General features: G+C 33.4%; 3 protein-coding genes and 1 long non-coding RNA gene across 8 annotated transcripts; 3 read left to right on the top strand and 1 right to left on the bottom strand.

The window, feature by feature from the left end:
• The first annotated feature begins 1,119 nt into the window (after positions 1-1,119).
• Positions 1,120-6,847, top strand: LOC121750778 (DNA repair protein recA homolog 3, mitochondrial-like). Of its 2 annotated transcripts, none has more exons than XM_042145383.1 (8): positions 1,120-1,410; positions 1,886-1,943; positions 2,580-2,797; positions 3,213-3,300; positions 4,732-4,904; positions 4,998-5,144; positions 5,350-5,481; positions 6,146-6,847. In XM_042145383.1, exons 1-8 carry the CDS (start codon positions 1,351-1,353, stop codon positions 6,509-6,511), a joined length of 1,242 nt encoding a protein of 413 aa, XP_042001317.1. In that variant the 5' UTR covers positions 1,120-1,350; the 3' UTR covers positions 6,512-6,847. The 2 variants fall into 2 exon arrangements, with proteins under 2 accessions (XP_042001317.1, XP_042001318.1); XM_042145384.1 differs by lacking the exon at positions 6,146-6,847 and adding an exon at positions 5,583-6,049.
• A 2,022-nt stretch (positions 6,848-8,869) lies between these two features.
• Positions 8,870-18,410, top strand: LOC121752719. The gene is made up of 6 exons (XM_042147818.1): positions 8,870-9,013; positions 9,199-9,281; positions 9,507-9,616; positions 9,800-9,964; positions 17,755-17,848; positions 17,999-18,410. Exons 1-6 carry the CDS (start codon positions 8,870-8,872, stop codon positions 18,189-18,191), a joined length of 789 nt encoding a protein of 262 aa, XP_042003752.1. The 3' UTR covers positions 18,192-18,410.
• LOC121751592 lies at positions 13,203-14,631 on the bottom strand. The gene is made up of 2 exons (XR_006040125.1): positions 14,164-14,631; positions 13,203-13,426 (listed from the first exon to the last, which is right to left on the bottom strand). It is a non-coding gene; the product is annotated as an uncharacterized LOC121751592 (long non-coding RNA).
• LOC121751590 lies at positions 18,106-23,063 on the top strand. Of its 4 annotated transcripts, none has more exons than XM_042146365.1 (9): positions 18,106-18,191; positions 19,788-19,843; positions 21,317-21,432; positions 21,526-21,608; positions 21,707-21,828; positions 21,971-22,135; positions 22,396-22,489; positions 22,568-22,760; positions 22,839-23,063. In XM_042146365.1, exons 2-9 carry the CDS (start codon positions 19,837-19,839, stop codon positions 22,860-22,862), a joined length of 804 nt encoding a protein of 267 aa, XP_042002299.1. In that variant the 5' UTR covers positions 18,106-18,191; positions 19,788-19,836; the 3' UTR covers positions 22,863-23,063. The 4 variants fall into 4 exon arrangements, with proteins under 4 accessions (XP_042002299.1, XP_042002297.1, XP_042002296.1 ...); XM_042146363.1 differs by lacking the exon at positions 18,106-18,191 and adding an exon at positions 19,059-19,667 and having other exon boundaries at positions 22,423-22,489; XM_042146362.1 differs by lacking the exon at positions 18,106-18,191 and adding an exon at positions 19,068-19,667.
• Positions 23,064-24,220: the final 1,157 nt, after the last annotated feature.

Consider the following 24,220-nt stretch of genomic DNA (forward strand, 5'->3'; position numbering starts at 1 on the left):
AATTAAAATTAAAAGTACACACTACATTGAATCTAGTACAAATCACTACCAAGTTTACGCAACGCCACCACCTCCCCTACGTGCCCACACTTCTTCAATCAAATCCGCCTGCAGTATGTTATGTGATGTGGTCCTGCGCATATCCGCGAAGCGTTGGATCAAATATTCATTGCTCCGTGGTACGCCCATCTCGATGGGCGCGGAGGCGACACCGTGACTTGTACTTGCGCCCTCTTCCGGCGCCCATCGCTCTGCCGCAAATCCTTCATCTTCTATTATCATATTATGCAATATGATACAAGCTAACATTCCAGTTGTCTCTCCACATATTGTTCATTTCCGACCCAAAATTGTAGTGAGAGAAATTTGTATAGATGTTGTATTGGAATGGTGTGAAAATAATGAATGGAGTGGGGTGTATTCATAGGTGAATTGAAGTGTAAAAAAAAAAAAAAAAAAAAAATCGGAAAATCGCCAGCCGCGGCGGTTGTCCTCCGCTATAGGAGGCGCGCCTATAGGCGCGGCTATAGGGACGCACGCCGCGTCCTCGCCCCGCATCCGCCGCCTCCCTCCCCCTCGCCGCGTCCACCTCCGAGGCGGACACCCCCCTCACTATGATAGCCGCGCCTTTCTCCCCCCTCCGCCCCCAATCGCGGCGACCGCCGTGGCGTGTCCATAGTGGACACTCTTACACACTCAAATATTTCTTAAAACCCGCACCCAACTCAACCGAGACTCCTAATGCCAGACAGAGAGAGTGAATGTTTAAAAAATAACTTAGTATTGTACGAAAAAAATGATAAATTGAGTAAATTAACAAATAATACCACAATCTATTGTTTATGATAACAAATAGGAAACTATATTCAATTGTGCACTTAATATTTCTTAAAATAATTATCTCAATTAAATCAAATTATTAATACATATATAATCAAATTATATTTGTACTTAGTTTAATTACTAAAAGTTACTACTACCATTATGAATACATATATAATCAAATTTTATTTCAATAAAATGACCAATTTAGTTTTGGTTAAAAAACACTGTTTTGTTAAAAATGATCCAATTTTAGATGAAAATAAAAAAATAACATCAAAGTTAGTAACTGTGATTGCCTGAACCGAGAAGTTGAAGAAACGAGGGAAAATCTATAAACCCTAGAAACCCTGCTTGTTTCCACTAAAACTGCAAAACTTGTTGACAATTTTCTCAAATTGGATTATTGGTTGCTCTGAGATAGTTGCTCATGGACATTTCTATTTTGGAAGATGCTTGCTGCCTCACTTAGTGAAAATAAGAGATTTTCCCCTTCATTTTTGTAGCTCTCTTCAACCGGATTCGAAAATGGCTCGGCTTCTTCGGAACGCTTCTTCTCTCAGGGGCTGTTTGTTTTCTCAGTTGCAGGTTTAGTTTAGCTCTTACATATGTAGTTTTCACTTCAATTTATCCGCCCTTAACTGTTGCTTCAATTTTCTAGTTGTTGGAGAGTGAATTTGATTAAAGGAAATGGTAGTAAAACATTGTTTGAGCGCTCTCTGTTTATGCATGTTGGATATTTGGCTTACAGTTTCTACCATTTCTATTCCTTTTCTCACTTAAATATTTGCTGCATATGCCCGGGCGCACGTGCTTGTCAGAATCATGAGCCCGGAATCTGTTTTTAATTAAAATATCCTTTTTTCGCATTCTCTTCCGGGAACGAGAAGAACCTAGTTATTATCAGGAATGTGGAATTCCTTGAATGCTTTATTTTTACTTTTACTGATGTTGTTTATTGTCTTGTTTGTATTTGTTTATCTTTACGGCTATTTCTGGAGGAATTGGATAAAAATAACTTTTGCAAGATCGAACATTTAACGGTGCTGGTATTGGTTTGCAGGGAGAGAGGAGAGGATCACTGGAAACTTCTACTCAGCTATGTTACTTTGCCACTAAAGGTACTGAAAGTATCCTGAGATGTTACCTCCCTGAATTTGACTAATTATCGTAACTTGCGTGATGGTATCTTATTTGGTTAATATGCCATACATTTAGTTCTTGAGTAGAGAGTAAAATGTACATTTTGGTCCTATCAATTTTTCAGTAAAAGACCTGTAAGGTCTTATATGTCTGTCATTTTCTAAAAGAGCATTCAGTCATGAAGTAATGGTACTATATTTTCATTGAATTTTAAGTATGGTGACTCTGGTAATGTAATGATGCATTTTGTTGAACATTAGGTTTATTTTGTCACTAGTCTTTATTGCTTTTTATCTATATTCATGTCTACAATGAATGGACTCTAGTTAGAAAATTGGATCACCAAATATATTGACTTCCACTGGTCCTCATCTGTATCTTATTGTGCATATAACCTGAATGGTCCCATCTTTTCCATGGGTGTGTATCGGGTTTGTATTGATAAGGATGAGTTTTGCATCAATGGTTGCTCTATGAGGATTTTGTCTCTGTATTATCCTTGCTTTTGCCTAGGTTGCTTTAGCTATTTCCCTGCTCAAAGCTTTTACCATTGAGGTTTCTTACCTCTTATGTTTGAAAGTTTCATGAATTCAAATAATTCCTTATGTCTAAAGGTAGAAGGAAATCAAAGGCAGATGCAAGTGATTCTGGTGAAGAGAATATGTCAAAGAAAGATTTAGCTCTAAAGCTAGCCCTGGATCAGATAACATCATCATTTGGACAAGGATCCATTATGTGGCTTGGCCGCTCAGAGTCTTATAGACACACACCAGTGGTATCCACTGGGTCATTTACTTTGGATATGGCACTAGGAATTGGAGGACTACCAAAGGTATCATATAGTACTATAAGAAAACTCTAGATTATTTTATATTCATTGTACACTTTCATATTTTATTTTGTGAGACCTGCAGAATTTAAATTCATAAGAGGCGGTGTCATATATGTATCATCCTAAACATATAAATTGTTGCGTCAGGCACAATAAACTTAACATAACGTATTAAACTAAGATTTTGAATGCTGGCCAATTATAAAATGGTCGTTGATTGAGAAACTTGGCTGGTTTATTCTTTGGGCTTGAATATGCAGCGTGTTCACAGTTAGGGATTTATTTATGTGGTTCACTCCCTTTCAGCTGATTTTAAATTACACATAATCCAAGTTGTTCACTTTTAATTGTTTCATTAAATAGCCATATGGTCTATCTATGTATCTGGAGTTATAACAGAACAGAGTTCTACCAGGGACGTGTTGTGGAGATATATGGCCCAGAAGCTTCTGGGAAAACAACCCTCGCTTTGCATGTGATCGCGGAGTCACAAAAACAAGGAGGTTAGTTTCATAATATTTTATGAACTTGAAAATTCGTTCTCAGACCAATATTACATCAGTTTCTTATAGGCATGTCCGTGACATATTTTTGCACTATATCTATATAATGAACTCATGTATTTATCCCATTTCAGGCTGTATAGGTGTTAGGATATCATTATTATGGGGAAGTGTTATGAAATATAACATGGCTAGTATATATTCATTTGCTTTATCTGGATTTGTTCTTTGGTTGTCTTATTAAAAATTTGTGATGTTGTCCATTGAAACCATGTTTAATACTAGTTGTATTACATTTCAAGAATTTTCCAATTGATTATGTGATAGGTACTTAAATAATGACCGGGTCACTGAATGTTTATTTAACACCATATTGCTTTCTGAGTTCACAATTCTCTTGAAGATTTATTTACTATTTATCAAATTGAAAACTAAGACGCTTTAACATTTAAAAAATAACATGCTTAAACAAGCACCCAAGTTTCACGGCATGTATGAATTATGATTGTCTTGCTAAGGAATTTCGGAATACAATAGTGATATACGTCTTGGGAAATTATAGAGAACTTTTGACTTGATGTTAGTCTATGTCTAATGATGTTACTCACATATTTTTTGACGTGATGTTAGTCATGTCTAATAAACTTGATTAGCTTATAAAACTAAATTTGCTACCAACATGAGTGCCAACTAATTGAATAAAAAGTACCAATGCTATTGAACCTTAGTTGGCTAAATTTACGTCACAATTGTAACTACAAAGTATTGACAGTTTAGAGTTTAGATAAGGATGTGATTCAATGTGAACCACATCTAAATGAAAACAATAAAATTTCTTAACTTCTTGTTTTTCTTAATAGCTTCAATTCTTCTGCTTCAGTGTACAAAATGAAGTTCTCCCTAATATTGATAATTTGGATAAGGGGAATTATCACTTTAAACCCCAAATTATACCCACCTTATCAAAATTGTCCCGAACTATAAGAATTACTCCACACTAATTAAACCCCAAAATTTTCGGCATTGTTCAAAAAAATATCTTGCGTCAATTTTTCAGCCTCCGGAATTTTGACGCAGCTTATGGAGGTAGCATCAAGGTTTAGAGTAAAAAAAATGACGCATGACATTTTTTTACACAAAGTTGATAGTTTGGGGTATAGTTCGAGACATTTTTGAGAGGTACTCAGCTATTTTTATTTATACACTAAATATCTAATTTTAAATATTCAAATTTTGGGATAAATTAAAGAATGAGGGTTGTATAAGGCAGAAAAGGTTATCTGCGAGGCAAGCTACAGAACACAAGTACATGCGTGGAATTTGTGATGAGCTTATAATAAACAATAATTTATGAACATATATACTAGTACTGCAACTTTCTTTTTTTACAGTGTTCTTCGTCTATCCTTCTAATTTCTTTGTTATTCACAGGCTACTGTGTTTTCGTTGATGCTGAGCATGCTCTTGATCCAACGTTAGCTGAGGCTATTGGTGTAGACACCAAAAATTTGCTTCTGTCCCAACCAGATTCTGGTGAGCAGGCTCTCAGTTTGGTGGATACCTTAATCCGGAGTGGTTCTGTTGACGTTGTCGTTGTTGATAGTGTAAGACGAATAGTTTCTGCATGTTTTGGTCATGAGCTTAGGGGATTGACAATTTGACTTACTAATATTTTTATTTACAATTTCTCCTTGCAGGTAGCTGCTTTGGTCCCTAAAGGAGAACTTGATGGTGAAATGGGTGATGCACACATGGCAATGCAAGCTAGACTTATGAGTCAAGCACTTCGGAAATTGAGCCACTCGCTATCTCTTTCGCAGACAATCTTAATTTTTACAAATCAGGCATTATTCTGATGCATTGGTTGATTTTTTTTCTTTATATTTGGCATATCTGCCCTACTTTATTGCCTAGTTAATGAAGTAGTATATACTATATGTTGTGTTATTTCTCTAAATTTTCATGGCAAAGTGAGATTATTTAGTGCTTGCTTAAAGGGCAAGTTCATGTAGTTAATTTTCTTCCCTGATTAGTTACAATCGATTTTAGGTTCGTGCAAAGCTTTCTATTACTGGATTTGGTGGTCCAACCGAAGTTACTTGTGGTGGAAATGCCCTGAAATTTTATGCTTCTGTACGCCTCAATATCAGGAGAATAGGGATGGTGAAGAGGGGAGAAGAGGTATGGATCTCTCATGTTTCTCATATACAAACTCGCCTAGTCAACTTGATCTAACAGTTTAGCTGCATTTAGTAAATTTAAGGTCTGGTTTCTCTTCCTAGGTGATTGGCTATAACTCATACCCTTATTACTTTTGGAAAATCTCAAGTCCGAAAATATATGGCTGGTATTTCTGTGCATGCTGAGTTTAATAAGCTTAAAGCTGGCGTTTAATGACTACCAAAGTGCAACACAATCACCGCTATGGTTAATGAAATGTACTCACAATGCTTGGAATATGTTGGAGCTGGATCACCTTTGTTGATACTGCCCGTAGCCCGTACATTCCAGGATTGTCAAACTTCATCTTGACTTCTGTAAATCTAATTGCGATTGAAAGAATGCATAGGACTACACATCTGTGAATTTGTACTCATGAATCTCGTAATGATTTTTATAAGAACACTTGTAATCTCCTGAATTATGCAGAAACACCATGTCTATTAACATATACTGTATTATATATCTTGTAGAGAAAGTTGTGATGTGATATTTGTGTGTTTTAATAAAGTTGGAAATTCTGTGCTTACTTGCATTTAAATCTTGTGAAGCACATCTTTGTCGAATAACGAAAAATAGTGTACTATTACTATGTATTTGGAGTGATTCCTCAATTGTAATGCAGACTATAGGAAGCCAAGTTGCTGTCAAGATCGTGAAGAACAAGCATGCACCTCCATTTAGAACTGCACAATTTGAGCTTGAGTTTGGGAAAGGGATTTCTCGAGAGGCCGAGCTTATAGAGTTGGGAAGCAAATATAACCTGATCACAAAAACTGGCATGGCACACTATAATATAAATGATCAGGTTATTTATGGGAAGGATGCTTTCAAGAGATACTTGTCTGAAAATGTAAGTGTGAGAGATGAACTTATGGCGAACCTAAGACAGAAGATTACTGATGGTGAACAAGACAGTGAAAAGTTTGTTGAGGACGTTCCTGCATCTGAAACGACCGATGAGGAAGCTATTGCTGCTGCTGAGGCATAAATACTGATGGCCAAGATATACTTTGGCATGGTACTCTTCAGAGTGAGAGCTGCTTTCATGAAGAAATTTTGCACATTGACAGAAAATCGACGTGACAATTCATGGCTCATCCTATGTTTTTTCCGGTCTTCATTAGTATGAGCAGTAAACCTCTTGAAACTGCAGCCTTGCAAGTAAACTGCAGCATGCATACAGGTCAGTAGAGCATGAAAATTTTGTGATCGTATTTCACCTAGCTAATTTTGTGATTGTATTGTACATAAGATTTCTTTCAATGCATTCAACAACGGTGATGTGTGAGGTACCTGCCTCTGCGCATTTTTTTCCGTTTCGATTCATTGTTTCTTTCGTTCAGGTAAAATTATTAAGAGCCATTTGAACATATTTCTTGTGTGTAGTTATCTATCATTTCGTAGCTCAGCTCTTCAAATTTGTGATTACTTAATAAAACATTACAAATCTTGAACAGATGCATATTAGCTAACTTTTTTGATTGATTATTCGACTTTTTTGCTTTCTAGTGTCAGAATGAAGACGATTGTATGATTTCAGCTAAAGGATGCGTTTGAGTCCATGTTGAATTCAATGGGTACTTTAAGATTTTCCCAATTGTTACGATCATAAATATCAAAATGAGGAATATATTTTTATTCATTAACAAGATGTCACTCAAGTAATCAATTTCATCATTTGCATTTTCATGATTTTGATTGTATAACTGTTCATTTGACTAATTGAAATTGTCATGTTAAATCTATACCTACCTTTTGGATAACAAATGTATTAAGTGTCCGTTTTTGTATTTTATTACCTCAACTTAGAGTCGTGAGTACTAAATCGAAAGAAAAATATGTTAACACTTACGAGAGCTACAGAGAAAAATGTTGAGATTAGAGAGTCAATAATAATTTTCTTATATGTGTAACACATAGGAATAAATATATATATATTAATGGAGCACGAACCACCTTTCTTTCATTTAATTGTTTACCCGAATTTCTCCAAGCGGACGTTAATTACATACATCAAATTAAAGCTAATCACACACTCTCTCTCCTAAAATTAATTTGAACTTTTAATTTTACATATTTATCTTAATTATTTTTTCACAAGACATAACATCAAATTAAAAGTAATTATATGAGGACTGTAACGATAAACTAATTGAAATATGTTCAAATTGAATTTTACAATAATGGTATTACAAAAAATCTCAATTTTGTTAAAATGGATGTTATTTCATTATCATGTTGTGGCAAAGATAACAAAATATCCTACTTTGGGCTGAAAATAAAATGTGTGCAAATAAAAACGAAAATTTGGCATAAAGTGGCATCATCTTTTAGTACAGGGTGTGGATGTGCTGTGCATTAACTCCATTGCATATACTACAACAAGAGGATCTTTCAAAACTACTTAGTGCTTGCAGGTAGATATCCTAACAGAAAGAGAGAGAATCTTTGTCCATAATCAAGTGTCCTAAGTTGACTTGGCATGGTGTATAACGGAAAGTGGGTAAAATAAGATATTTGGGTGGGAGTCCTATTTATATATACTATTAATTTTAAAATAACACGAGTTAAATGAGTTAGTGGAGTGTGAGTCCTATTTTTATATATTAATTTTAAAATAAAATATGAGTGAAATAAGTTAATGGAATGTGAGGTCCATTACTAAGAGTAGTAAAAAGTAAACTAGACACTTAATTGTGGAAGAACGAAAAAGAAAACTTGAAACACTTTATAGAAGAAAAATGTTAAAAACATATTTTTAATGAGGCCTCAAGCCTCTTGTGAGCTCCACTTGGTGCGCCCGGGCTCCTATGTGGCTTCGTCATTGTCAATAACAAAAAGAAACGTCTCTATTAATAAGAAAATGAGCGTGTATATTTTTTTTGGGGTCGGTTCCTATTTTTCAAAGTACTAAGATACATAATCACACCAAAAAGTAAAATGCAATATCATTATCATTTCAACTCAATATCATTATTATTTATTAATGAAAAGTTAAAAACCAATTGTGTAGTTTTTATTTCATCATATCACTCCTATCATTTTGTTACAAAATGTTACTGCATTTTATTAAAAACAAAACACAATATCATTATTGTGTGTGAAGGAGAGAATAAAACGGGAAAGATGAGATAGACCAAAAAAGAAAATGGATCGTCATCGTTGGGATAGAGAAAGTCTTTAATTAATAATTATCATGTTGTGCCACAGATAAGAAAGTAGTAGCTATTTTGGCACTGTGCATTATCTTGCATGAACATATATAAAGAGAAAGAGAGACCTTCCTTCTACATTTCTTCTCCTTTCTCCTTTCAAAACCTTTTTAAGTGCTTTGCTTGTTGCTATAATGGAGATGGCTGCAAATCTTTCAGCAGCTACGCAGCAGAAGCTATCGTTCCCGAACAAGCATGGCGAGAAGCTCGTTGGCATACTGCACGACACCGGCTCTCCACACCTCGTAATTCTATGCCATGGTTGTCGATCCTCAAAGGTACACCGATTGCTTGAATCTTGTATCTTCATTACAACTTCAAGCTAAGTAGTATGAACAAATATTCCATTGTGCATTTTAGTATTTAAATCCAGTTGGTTCTGTTATTTTCATTGTTTTTTGTTGTGACAACTATAATTTGGTTTTGTTGATTCATTTCATATCATGCCTACTTTCTTATGCAGAATGACAAAATCTTGGCGAGTATTGCTGCAGCTTTAGAAAAAGAAGGAATCAGTGCTTTTCGCTTGGATTTCTCCGGAAATGGGTATGTATGATTCTCAGAAAATGATGTATTGAACATTATTTTGTTTGTGTAGTCGAAAGAGTAAACTTTTATGATTGTTTGATCATAACATAGCTATGTATACATATGGTTTTAAGTCTTTTGTGTCTTTTCTTTTTCATGTTTAGTGTAAATTATTATATGCATTGAACTTGTGATTCTCTGTTTCATTACTAGACTTTATGTATTGAGTTGATTAATTTGCAGGGAAAGTGAAGGTGATCTCCAGTTGGGTAGCTACTCAAAAGAGGTTGAAGACATAAGATCTGCGGTCGAGTACTTTGTTGGATCAAAGCGCTCCCCAATTGCAGTTCTTGGTATTTAGATCTAAATATGTTGAAGTAATGCATAACAACCATCATAAATGTTGAAGATGACCGTGAACTTCCTCTCGTAATCCTATAGACGGATGAGAGTGTCATCCTTCGACAGTCATCAGAAACGTATGATTGTGCTGACTTTCTCAATGCTAATTCGATGATTTGTTTTCCACGTTGCAGGTGGGGATGCCGTCATTCTGTATGCATGTAAGTATCACGATTTACCGGCCATGGTAAATCTTTCTAGTCCTTGTTTTCTCAAAAGCGGAATGGAGGAAGTGTTTGGCAAAGATATGTGGGACAAACTCAAGAAGGATGGATCTGAGGATGTTAAATCCAAGACAGGTTGTTTAGTCTTTCTGGTTGCTTAAAATGAGCCTAAATGATGGTTGGTTTGTGAACTTTCATTCATTACAAGTGTTTAAACAATGAAAGGATTGACAGCACGAAGAGATGGTCGCAGCTGTTCTGCCGCTCCTCCAATTAGGTATGACGATATCTTGATCTTCAAAAGTTGTTCTTGATGTTTTTCTGCTAATTTACCTTAGATTTGGTGCATGATATTAGGTTGAGGGTGGAGTGCAGTGGCTGATCCAATGATCAAATCCTGCTAATGAATAATGCACCATCCTTAAGAAAAAATGGCCATTTATCAAAATATATGCATGATATATCCAAATAAACCATGAAGAATAAACCTTTTGACTTTAGTAGATATTTTCAAAGAGAAATGATTTATAGACATAATGGCAATGCCATAACGGGCTTTAAATGGTAATTGTACACTATATTTATTTTTTAATTAAATTTATTTTTTTGTGTATATACTTTACTACCCTTACATTAAATTATGTATTCAGAAACCTATTTATGGACATTGCTCTAACTTAGGCGTACGCTTTTTTTGGCATCAAATTTATGATGAACAATTTTTTTTTATCTCTCCCCCTTTTATTGCATTCATTTAAGTTTTTTCCTTAAAATTAAGTATTGTAAGTTTATTAATTTTATATATTTCGTGTAAATTTGTTTAGAAATAAATAATGCTATAACAAACAAATAATGATGGATTTCTTATCAAACTAGTCTTTACAAATTTTGATTTATATAATTTAATATAAAAATAATTAGCTATAACAATTTTTAAAATTTGTTATTTAATTTTAATAAAATGTATAATAAATAATTGTAAGATTTATAACATTTGGCAAAGAGATTACTTAAAGTGAATTATAATTTTTAATATTGATAAATTTATCATCTAATAATGATATTTATTAGATGGATTTTCTTATAAAAATAGTCTTTATAAATTTTAATTTGAATAGTTTAATATAAAATAATTAAATATATGAAGTATTAGAAATTTGTTATCTGAATTTAATAAAATGTAGGAGTAGTAGTATATAAGATTTATAACATATGACAAAAAATTACTTTATTTGTAATTTTCAATAACGATAAACTTATTCATTTTGTCACTTTTAATTCACAAGATTCTTTATACTGAACTCACAATATATAAGTAGCAGTATCATGCAACAGATAAACTCATGATATAATGAACTAAGCTACAAATTCTAATATTTTATAAAAAAGAGAAAATACTAATTATATAGCTATAAAATACTAAATAGATGAATTATGAATATGCTATAATTTTAATTTTAATTTTTTGCATTCCAAAATTTGAATTTTTTTAAATTCTTAATTTTTTTTAGTGTCACAACTAGATCAATCAATCACATATTTTTAAAATTTTAAAAACACGCAATTGTTTATATTCTTAAATTTTAATATCAATTAGATATATGATACAATAAAATAAATTAAAATAAAATGTGAATAGTAATCTCATCAATTATTTTCATATTAAACAATTCCTAAAATTATTTAATCTAATCTTATTCCTTACTTTGGAAACAATAGTAATACATATTTTGATATATACATGTAGTCATTTTTATGATTTAAAAGTTTAATAATTATTTAATAATAAAATAATTAAATGCAAATATACTATTTCGTTGAACGATAACACTATGAAATTAAGTGCAAATACATGTAATCATTTTCATATCTTATAATTTAAAATATACTCAGCACTAATAAATTAATTTGATGTGAATGACTATTATTATTTCGTTGGATGATAACACTACGAAATTAAGTACTATGTATATAGTCGTTTATAACTTAAAATTTTAAATAGTAGTATTATTTAATAGTGAAATTTTTAAATATTATTAAATAAAAAAATATTGCATGTGAATAACTATTATCATTTTAACTTATTTTAATATTAGACATCAAGTATTTTTTATGACTTAAAATATTTGTAACTATTTGATAATAAAATAATTAGATGACAATGACTATTATAAGTATAATTTACTTAATTATTATAATTTAAATTTAGCTATTTTTATGTTTTAAAATTTCAAGAATTATGTAATAATAAAATAATGGAATATAAATACTTATTATTATTATTATTATTATTTTGTAGGGTGATCAACAAGAAACTAGGTAATGAAAATAGTTGATATTTTGTTAAAATTTTGACTAATGAACGTGAATCTTGATTGATATGTATTAATTAGACAAAGAGAGTTAATTTGATTAGATTTGACTTCCCTCTCCTAATGAACGGTTATACACAAATATTAATTTTTCTTTTATTTGAAATAAAGGTATATTAGTCCATATTTAGATAAAGTTTATGTCAAAGTAACCTGTGCTATTATAGCATAGAGACATTATGTCTCTAAATCACTACCCATTTAAAAATAGAATAATGTTTTGGAGACATAATATCTAAGACATAATGAGGTTAAAATGGTAATTATATATTATGTGGTATTTTTAATTAAAATTTTATTTTATGTGTTTACTTTACTACCCCTATATTAATTTGTTTATTTATTACACCTATAACCTATTTAAGGATATAAATGTAGATTATGCATATATTATGCATGCATTTAATAAACACATGAATCATATATACGATTTTAAAATATGACTGGATAATATTTTTTTATCTATTCCCCTTTTATTGCATTTATTTAAAGAAAATTTTAAAATATAGAGTAGTACAATTTTACTACCAAATAAAAAATATTGGATTTCTTTACAAATTAGTTTTATAAATTTTAGTTTAAAATTACTAACTAAAAAAAGATATTATTAATGGAGCTTATGATTCTTCATTTTCTTAATTCTTAATATAATTAGTTGATGTACGCTATATTAAATAATCTAAAATGAGAAAATTTGATTCATCCAATTATTTTCGTATTAAAAAATACAATAATTTTTATTTTTGAAACGTTATAAAGTTAACTTTCTAAGCATAATTTTATAGAGTCGAAAACAAATATTACATGTGATAAAAGCTGTAACAACCCGAACTTTCGTACCTTATTATTATTATTAGCCTAAAGATAAATAATAAGTGATCGTTGTAGTATTCGAAATCTGCCATTTTCATGTATAATAAATGATCTTGGAAATATAAAAAAATCGTTGCTTCGTTCTCGAATGAATTTTTTTCAAAAAAAAAATAAAAATAAATAAAAAGTAACACCAAATAAAAATTTATAATGTCAGGCATATCTCCGAAGTCTGCTAAATTACTATTATACAAATTTATCGGATCCTTATCTATTACAATTAGAGAAAGGTTCACACAACCTGTTCAACAGTCGTGCTCGCACTCCAAGAAAGTCCGGTACATCATCAGGGAAGACTATGGATGTTATTTATTTTCCTACACCAAAGCCACGAGCTTAAACTGGGTTTTTCCTATACCAAATTAAATAAATAGGTAATTAAATATACAAATAATAAAATTTAATAAATAAATAATATATATATATATATATATATATATATATATATATATAAATGGGAGAGAGGGCAGATACATAGAATCGTTTTTTTTTTGACACAACATTAAATGCTGCATTTAATTAGTGTATGCAAATCATATCTTCCTCTGACATATTTGAGATAAGAATATGTGCAACTTGCTCCACCAACTTGCTATACCGCGGCTTTCACTTGCCAAAAGGAGAAGCTTACATATACATATATATCTTAGCCTTTCCTTTTCAACACTCCTCACTCTGGAGAAAAATCACACACACGCCTAACACTAAGAATCCGAGGATAAGAAGTACGAGGGAAGGAACGAAATTTTCGCAATACTAAGGCCCACAACTAACACTCACATCAAGGTATACTCCATTTCCAATCTCTCTTTTATCGAACCATACATAAGCATATCACTTTGTTGCATTAACCGAATCCAAAACTAAATCTATAATTTATGCTTGATACACCATGTTCTGCCAAATGTTATGTGAAATAATATTTGTGAAACGTCTACAACTATTCTTGACATTGTTAGAGATTATAGGAGTAAGTCCGGCAGCAAAAGAAAACAACTCAATCAACAAGCAAACCTAATTCGAACAATCTCTCATCAATTAATAACGAACACCCACCGCGAAAGAAATTAATTTGTAAAAGGGAATTACCTTGCGGGGTGATTCGGGTTGGTTTCGGGGCAGTGCGGTGTCGTTTCGGAGCTGTTCGGGGCGAGTTCGGACAACTGCGCGAACCGGCGGAGAAGCCGACAGCGATGGCGACGGCTCTGTGCATTGACGGCAGCGGTGGCTGGGCGCTGCTGACTGCGGCGATGGCTGGACGCTGCTGACTGCGGCGGTGACTGGGCGAGTTTGGAGGAGCGACGGAGACGGATCCGCGACGGCGGCGTGAGCATAGCCGAGAGAGAGAGAAAGGGGGAGAAGAGAGAAGAGAGAGAGAAGGAGAGAGAGAGAAGAGGGAGGAGACGTCGGCGGACGGCGGCACCGGAGGCAGAGGCGGCGCCGGTGGGATGGCTGGTCGACGGAAATTCTGATATGGGAGAGATATTTCCTTATTTGTGCAATTTGGGGAAGAATTGAAATAAAGAAGGTGAAGGAGAGAGAAACACGATGGATGAAGGGGAGTATATTTTGAGGGGATGACTTTTAATTGGGCCCTTCTAATTAATTAAAGGGAATCGGGCCTAGAATTGAGTTGAGGGAATAAATGGGCTGCCTCATTTAATTGTTGAATTGGACCATGAGGTCATTTTATTTAATTAAGTTTTGGGCCGAGAGATTTTTGTTGGAGTGGAATTAACTTAAGGATTTGAACTTGGAGCTTAATAAATTAATTCCCGAATAAAGTATTAAATTTCTAAAGATGGAAGATGTTAAAGTTGGAGATGTCAAGGGCCGACCGGCATCGCCTCGCGACGCCTAGGGCAGCCGCTAAGGAAATAGAAAGAAAGAGGGAGACGACGTTCTCAAGTCACAGAAATAATTAAGTTTAATAAAGAAGTGCTATTAATTAAATTTCCCAATTTAATTAATATGCAAGTTTCTAAAATTTTCTAACGGTGAACAAATGATCAAAGAAATAAAGTAGGGGCATGCATTCCTATAAGTATGTGAATTTCTCGAGTCTTATTAGTACGTTGTTTGTTTTCAAAAGGCTATCTCCGCGAGTTAAGGGCGGAGTCAGGAAAATTCAAGTTAAAGAAACTAAACGATCAAGGTGAGCTTTCTTATACTAAAAACACAAATCGTATTTTATGCAAACACGAACACATGTTCGTGATTCTTAAAGATGTTGTCTTGCCATAAATGTTTTTGTACGATGCCTATCTGTTTGGCTAAGGCCAAAGGAATTATGAATGATGATAAAGTCGAATTCGGGTCCCAGTGAGGGTGGTATCCCCGCTCGGACTAGTGTACACAAGCTACCTCTGACATGTTGGGCAGAGCAGGTGACTGAGGAAGGTGGCCACCTTCCCGGCACAAGAATACCTCTGACATGATGGGTAGAGAAGGTGACCGTGAGAGAACACCATCTCGACGACACAATGTGATCAGATATGGCTAAGTACCGGAAAAAGGGGTTGCAACCCAATGTGTAAATTTTAGTAAGCTCGGGCCTTTTCAATAAACACCCCCGAGTGTTACTGTGATGATGGCTTGACAATATTTTCAAATGTATACTTGTATTTTCGGCAATGTGTTCACTGAGTACTTTTGTACTCAGCCCTGCATATATTTCTAAATGTGCAGGTTGAGCAGCGAAGTGGTGAGGGAAGTGCTATTGAGACAAGGCATTTAATTCGGTCAGATTTTGACTCTCGGAGGTTCATGTCTTCATACATGGAACCGCGTTCATTTGCTTCCGTTGTGCATCTTAAAAGACTCAAGTCTATTTTGTTCAAAACTCTGATTTTATTTCGAGCTTTTTCCCATTTGTTTGGAGCTATGGTCGAGTTGTGTTGCTTTTCCCCTTTCTTCCCCGCTTCTTTAAATCCTCCCATAGTCGCGATCAACCGTGTTTTCTATCCTTAGAAAATGCGGTCGTGACAAAAGTTAAGAAAATTAATACAAAAATACAAAAGATAACGCAAATAAATGATTCATCATAATAACTACTACTATTATTTAATCATACAATTCAAATTTGAATAAGAAATTTAACAAAAATAATAATAAAACCGGCTATGAAAGTATAACATAAAAAAGAAAATAACTCATAATTAAATTATCAACTGATTATATAAAAATTTATTTGAAAAAATAATAATAGATGAAGCTATCAAATTATTTTATTATTAAATAATAATTTAGTATGTATTTTGTTAATTACTACTATAGTAACTAATTTATAATCTAAATTCATGATTTTTAAATAAATAAAATAGTATAAAATTAACATGAAAAAAATGATGTGTAAACATATAAAAAGTTTCGAGCATGATTGTAGTTTATCTCTAATCAAATCAATAAATATGTATTTAGATAAAGATATTTAATTTGATTTAATATTCCTTAATTAGATTTGTATCCATTTAACATGATATTGGGTAAAGTAGTCATAATAAAAAATATATCTATGTCAAAATGCCATAAGGGTATTATGGCATGGAGACATTATGTCTCTAAATCACTACCCTTAAAAATAATAACAAGTGGAATATTCTAAAACAAGTGCAATATATTTATGATAATATTGGTATTAAATGTACAAAACTCATTATTTTGGTGAACTGATTTGATTCCGCGTGTCCCCTCGCGCTACAGTGTGTAACTGATTTTGTTTGTGTGGGAAAGGAATAAACGATTAAATTTTCAGCACCATTGTTTTCATTTTTTAGTTTATTAATTTATTTGAATTTATAAAGAAAACAAGCAAATCGAGCTTGATTTATATGAATTTTGTGAAATTAAAAATTCCAATAACATTTTTAATGCATTAGAATCAAACTAAATATATAAATCGAAACGAACAATATTAAATGTGATGGTCATATAAAGAGCTCACATAAGGTGTATGTAGATTGTATATATGATATAATAGTTTATTAAATTGGTTAAATTTTGGTCAGTTAAAATATTACATTATGAAGAAAATGAAATTGTTTGATGGTTGACAATTAATCCTTATATTTGTATTTTTGTTGGGCTGAAAATCAAAAGTTACAAAAAGGAAACGAGAAAATAGCGAAAGTGGCGTGCGTCGTCTTGTAGCACAGTGTGCATTGAGAATCTGTCAAAACTTGCTAAGTGCTTTGGTTTCTTCTTCCTTATTATAAATGACAAGGAGAGTGTCTTCTTCCTTAATCCTTCTACTGTTCCTTTTGGTAGAATTGAGTTAATCATACTATTATTTCTTTGCTGATTGCGACATTGGATATGAATTGAAGCTATCGATCCCCAACAAGCATGGCGAGACACTCGTTGGCATATTGCACGATACTGCCTCTCCACATCTCGTTCTTCTCTGCCATGGTTTTCGATCCTCGAAGGTACACCAGGTAATTGTTTAGCCTTTCTGGTTGCATATAAATGTCGCAATTGTAGATGCTATAAATGAGTCGAAATGACATGGTTGGCTTGTATCGTCTCGTACCACTCCTGGTACATATGAACACAGAAACGACATTTTGTCTTCTAGCCTTCCTATATATTAGCAGAGTTCACACAAAAAGAGAACTCATGATTCCTTGTTTTTCATTTCCATTTTGGAATTTGATTAACTAAATCTAATCCTTTTAACAGATGATTTTGTGCACCGTCTCACTCAAGAAAGCATGACGGAGCGACTCAATACAGACATGCGCGAAGCATGCCTTTCACTTGATGCGAACTGCAGGTAAGCATGATGCTAAATTCATCTTAATGTAGAGTATTTTTTCTATTTCATGACTGTATTTGAGGACTGTCAAGAAATTTGGTATATGTAAAGATGTTTCCAATTTTAGTTTGTAAATAAATGGCTCTAATTTGTGAAATGTGAATCAAGGGTGCTGACAGTGCACGGGACAGCAGATGAGGTTATCCCGGTTGGAGATGCATATGAGTTCGCCAAGGTGATACGAAACCATCAGCTGATAATCATACCGGGAGCCAATCATGGATTCTCTTCACATCAAGAAGAGATGGTCTCAGCTGTTCTGCCTTTCCTTAAGGATTGCGTGAGCCGTTCCTCCACCTAGGTATGTCGATCTCTTGATCTTACATGAATAATTATCGAGCTCGAAAATAAGCTAAAGATGGGCTCGTTCACTATCAAAACGAACTTTGAACCAGCTGTTTTCGAGGGAAGCCTAACCCTAGTTCATTTACAACCTAACTAAAGAATTTGTTAGATTTCACTTCAAACAAAGGAGAAAATCAATTTAGTGGAATTGTACTACGGAGTCCTAAAATTAAAATATAAATGAAATTGTTAATTAAGACAAAAAAGGTGAATTGAATTGTTGAAAATGAGGCTGAAGTGGAGCTGCATTGCAGATGATAAGGCTAAAATGAGAAAAACTTATGTGAATTTAATTTCCGCAAATTTGTCAAACATTAAAAATAACACTGTTCAAATTTATCAAACATTAATTAAAAATTTGATTTCCTCAAATTTTTATAATGAACAATGTTTTCTTTACTCAAAAAAAGAAAACACTGATTATTATAAAAAAGAAAAGGTACTAAAAAATTGGGCATTTAGGTAGAGATTTAACCATCTGAGTAAAACATATGCTTAAAGTTGCTGACATTTTGAGCGCAGGTGTTTTATGAAATAAATTAACTGAAAAAGTGAAGTTAAAAATATCATTTTAGATACTCAAACTATAAGAAAATATCATATTCAATACTAAAGAGATAAAGAAAATATCATATCCAGTACTTAGATATGAAAATTCAAAAATGCTTTTCACGCATGAGGGTATTATTGGTACAAAATTATGATGAATAGTGAAAAAAGTACCATGAATGTGATTACACCTTATTCTAGGGACTACCCATGATATTTTTAAAGTTCAGAGACCATTTGCGTGCGAAACGCATAGTCCATGGACAATTTGCGTAGTTCACTCTAGAAAGAAAAAAGTTTAAACATTCATAATTTTAAGGAAGAGACTAAAATAAAATACTACTCCGTACTAATAGTTTATATTTTTAAACGGCGGATGATGTATATTTTATCATTTCTACCTTTATTATGTTATTAATATCATGTAATATGGAGTATTAAAATGATAATGTTGAGTTGATGATGTAAACTTAGAGATGATTTAAAAAGTATGCTCCCTTCCTCCATTACTCCATTACCAATAATCTTGAAAGGGGACATCATAAGTTCAATGCAAAATTCGTTTACACTTATTTTGAGACATGGAAATACACAATATTTGCAGAATATTAGGATACTGTTCAGTATACTTTGCAACTTGACGCAATCTTCACACTTATAATGCTAGTTGAATATAGTGGAGTAATAAATTCAACTATAAATGACATAATATTAGGTGACGGTTCACGGTACTTCTCATTCTGACGCAATCTTCGTGTTGAGTGCAAACCTATCCCATGTCGGGTATTGTAGGGAAGTTGAAAGGCGACGACATTGTCCGCTTTGGGTCAAGTTCGCACGGATTTATTTTTAGACCACTCCCAAAAAATCCTCAAACTAATTGGTATTGAACATGAATTATACACCTTTCAACTTTCCTTCAATATCCGATATTAGATGGGTTTATAGTCAACACTTGACAATGATAATATTATAAATTCAAGAGTGGTTTTCCCTCTGCTAGTCTGCTAGACACCCACAAAATCAGCCAGCATCAAAGTCTGAAGAACTTCATGGAAGGTATATAAGAAATTATATTTATGATAATAAATTAATGGTATGAAATATATAAAATTCATTGCTTTCGTGACATAATTTTATTTGTGTTGCATTTCAGATTTTTTTGGCACCATTATTTTTTCTTTTCGCTCTTCTCACTATTCCGTTTTGAAAATTTATTATAGTATGATTTCAGTCGGTCGTCAAGCAGTTTCATGCATACCATATATTTATACTCAGTTATTTAATTGATCTCTATATGTCGAATTTATATATTACAGTAAATTATATATGGTTGAATTAAAGAAGTATAGTTTTTTTAAGAACATCAATCGTGTAATTAATATACAAAATGTTTTACAGAAAGGTATGCATAATTACGTTATGTAAGGTAGTAATTATGAAAATATAAGTAAAATATTATACAGCAATTTATTCCGTGGAATTACAGAAAAAGGAGTTTGTGATAAGTATGAAGTTTATGGATTAACATTACAGCAATTTATTGCGTGGAATTACAGCAATTTATTTATTTATATAACCAGAATATTTGTGCACTGAAATATGTAGAAATTACACCATGAATTGACACAGATGAATTTCGGTATTATCGAATCGTGATGAAGAAAATATATGGATTTGTTTGTAATCTATTTTTGTTAGTATTATTTTTACAACAAATTACTTGAGAATGAATGAATAATTGTATAGTGGGCATAACATTGTCTAATTAGGACTCCAATTATTAATAGTATTACAAACACGGAATACAAATAGTGAATATTTTTCTCTGATTTAATATTCTGCATAATACACATCAAATTTGATTAAAATCGATGCATGAATATTTCTTTATAGAGCACACAAATATTTTGAATATATTCAGCATTTTGCTCTAATACCAAATACACGGTCTCTATTCAACATTTATTCAAATACTTAAATAATTTTAGCAACATAATTTTACTTGCAAAAGAATGACAGTAGTATTATATATTAGTATCATGTTGTTCCCCAAATATAATTTTGGCAATTTTTTTGGCTGAATAATTAAATAACTATTCCTTGAAGATAAGATAACCATTATGTTGTTTTAGAATAAAGTTTATATCTTTTGTGATATTAAACTAGCTGGTCAACTTGAATGATAAATTACATGAAAAAGAAAACTACAAAATGGCAAAAATGGTGGTGTGCAATAACTCCATTGCGTGTAGTACATATTTCAAAACTGTTAAAGTGCATGGTGCCGGTATGTTTTCAAAGAGAAAAAGAAGAATCTTCCTCACATGGTTTCATATCTCAAAACACTTGATTCACTCTTGCCTTTTGTGATTATTAAACCTTGCTCAAATTTTTGTTTACTACTCCTACCTGTCAGTTTTTGGATTCTTTACCTTTCTCCTCCTCTATATATATGAAGTATATTTCTGGGGTTTGTTGAATTGAGTTAGTCATATTTCTTTGCTGTGATGGTTGCTATGAATTGCACAGCTATGCAGCAGAAGCTATCATTCCCCAACAAGCATGGTGAGAAGCTTGTTGGCATACTACACGACACTGGCTCTTCACACCTTGTTATTCTCTGCCATGGTTTTCGATCTTCAAAGGTGCTAGTTTAATCTTCAATTTTCAACAATTCATCTCATCTCCCCCTTTTCAATTTGGTTATTTCTAAATATACTTCAATTCATATCATGTAGAATGACAAGATCTTGGTGAGTATTGCTGATGCTTTAGAAAAAGAAGGAATCAGTGCTTTTCGCTTGGATTTCTCCGGAAATGGGTATGATCTTGATATGTTTTGGTCTAAATTTGACTTGTTATTTGCAAATCATTCAATTCTTTTGTGTTTCGTCATGTTTTGAGTTGATTAATTTGCAGGGAAAGTGAAGGTTCTTTCCAGTTTGGTAACTACTCAAGAGAGCTTGAAGACATAAGATCTGTGTTTGAGTACTTCATTGGATCGAACCGCTCCCCAGTTGCAGTTGTTGGTCATAGTAAAGGTATGCCAGAGTATTTATATCTAAGGTCATGTTTGTTCGACAGTAAAGTAAAGTTAACAGGGAAAATGATTCCGTGTTTGTTTGACCATATGTCATTTTTTTAGTTGTTGTCGAAAAACTGTAGCTTGTTTCTGCTTTGCAGGCGGGGATGCTGTCATTCTGTATGCATCTAAATATCACGATATACCTGCTGTGGTGAATCTTTCTAGTCCTTCCGATCTCCTAAGAGGAATGGAGGACCGGTTTGGTAAAGATATCTGGAATAGACTCACAAAGGATGGATATGTGGATGTTATATCCAAAGCAGGTAATTGTTTAGACTTGATGCTATAAATGAAGTAAATGATATGGTTGGTTTGTGACCTTATATTGCTATAGTTTAAATAATGAAAGGATGGACCTATTCGATTTTGTATGTTTTGATCACCTTCTGTTGAGATGTAATAGACGAAAATCTTTTTAAGGATCGCTTTGTAAATCATCATTTGGTACTAATTCTGGTATAGATGAACGTAGAAGTTACACGGTATCTTCTGTTGGAGGTGTATAAATCTAATCTTTTAATAGGTGAATGGGAATACCGTCTCACTGAAGAAGGCATGAGGGAGCGACTGAATACAGACATGCGTGAAGCCTGCCGTTCAATTGATGTGAACTGCAGGTAAGCATTATGCTAATTTCATCTTCAAATGGTAACAAAAATATTGAAATGGCTCTAACTTGTGAAATGTGAATTAAGGGTGCTGACAGTGCACGGGACAAAAGATGAGGTTATCCCGGTTGGAGATGCATATGAGTTCGCCAAGATGATACGAAACCACCAGCTGAAAATCATACAAGGAGCCAACCATGGATACACTTCACATCAAGAAGAGATGGTCTCAGCTGTCCTGCCTTTCCTTAAGGAGTGCATGAGCCGGGCCTCCACTCAGGTATGTCGATCTCTTGATCTTACGTGCTTCAAAAGTTGTTTGTGGTTTTTTCTGCTAATTTTACCTGATTTCTATTAGGTTTCATCATGTGGAGGGCAGTGATCACATCTTTTGTTCCAGAAAAGACTTATGCAACTTTGAACATTTTAAATTTGAAGAAAATAGGATTATGATGTATGTTTATGGTTGTTTATGTTCACAACAGTTTTCTAAGCCAAACATCTGATTTTCAATTTGTCTTAGTATTTTCTTACCCAATGAAGCTGTTTATTGTTTTTGAGTTAACAGTGTTACAGTGGTGAAGTTCTTCTTCTTCTTCTTCGTGCAACTAGTTTAATCTGAATGACATTCATCTTTTGTTGCACACATTGACTCGTTGGATATTCGTACAAATGGTGTTCAAGCTCGAGCTTGCTAAAAGCTTGTGAAAGGCTATAAAAATTGAAACTTATTAAACAAATAAGTTCAAATACATTCGCGAGGGCACCATCATGCTCAAACGCGGCTTGATTCGAAAATTATCAAGCTCGAAAATGACCCCGAGTCTACCGTTTAATAAAGCTCTGAACGAGTTATTGAGCCTCATAGCTAGTTGGTGAAAGGAAGAGAGAATACGCGCAGATGAATCAAGTTACATGGAAGATAACCGACCGGGTGGATCAATTAGCAAATGTCGTTGCAACTTGATCAGGCGTTCTCACTTGTTCACGACAAAACATTTATAACTCCCAAACATGCACTACTTTAACAGTAAAGCGGCAAGTATGAGGTCGATCCCACAGGGAAGCTGGTGCGTTGAGTGTGTGTTTAGTGAATAGGGTTCGGCTACTGTGATAGGGACCTCCCAGCAATATCGACTGAACCGGCCAAGGAGAAGCAGCCCGACGACCAGGCGTCGGTTCAGGAAGATAGAAACTGATCGAGAGAGGAAGGAAGAAGACATGTGAGGTTGACACGAGGATGGATAGGCCGAGAAGAAAGGTTTCAAGGCCCGTGAAGTATCGCGATTATACGTCGCACTAGTCATACTGATTTTCTACGTTAATTATTTTTGTTTCCATATGTTTTATTTATATTTTTGTTAAGACATTATTATTAAATCTTTTCGGGTTTTCTTCTTGATTCTTTCCCGAATCGTAGAGTCGAATCAAGCAGGGTCCAGATTCTATATAAAGAATCCAATAGAGAGTCATTAATTCATTCAAGATCAAAGAAATAAAATTCTCTTTCTTGAAACGCAAGCTTCAAAACCTTAGGAACTAGGGATTTGTTATCTTCGTGTTTCTTGATTATTTGTGCTCTAACCACTGGTAGGGATCAAGTCCTATCAATTGGTGCTTTCATTGATTACTCTTCCCCCGTGACTACTCTCGAATGGCCTCCGATGGAAACAATAACGGGATGCCACCACCACCGCCCCCTCCGTCCGCAGATGAACTCGCGCGAATGGTACTGGCACA

The sequence above is a fragment of the Salvia splendens genome, chromosome 10 (genome assembly GCF_004379255.2).
Source record: "Salvia splendens isolate huo1 chromosome 10, SspV2, whole genome shotgun sequence".
In the NCBI taxonomy this organism is placed as follows: Eukaryota; Viridiplantae; Streptophyta; class Magnoliopsida; order Lamiales; family Lamiaceae; genus Salvia; species Salvia splendens.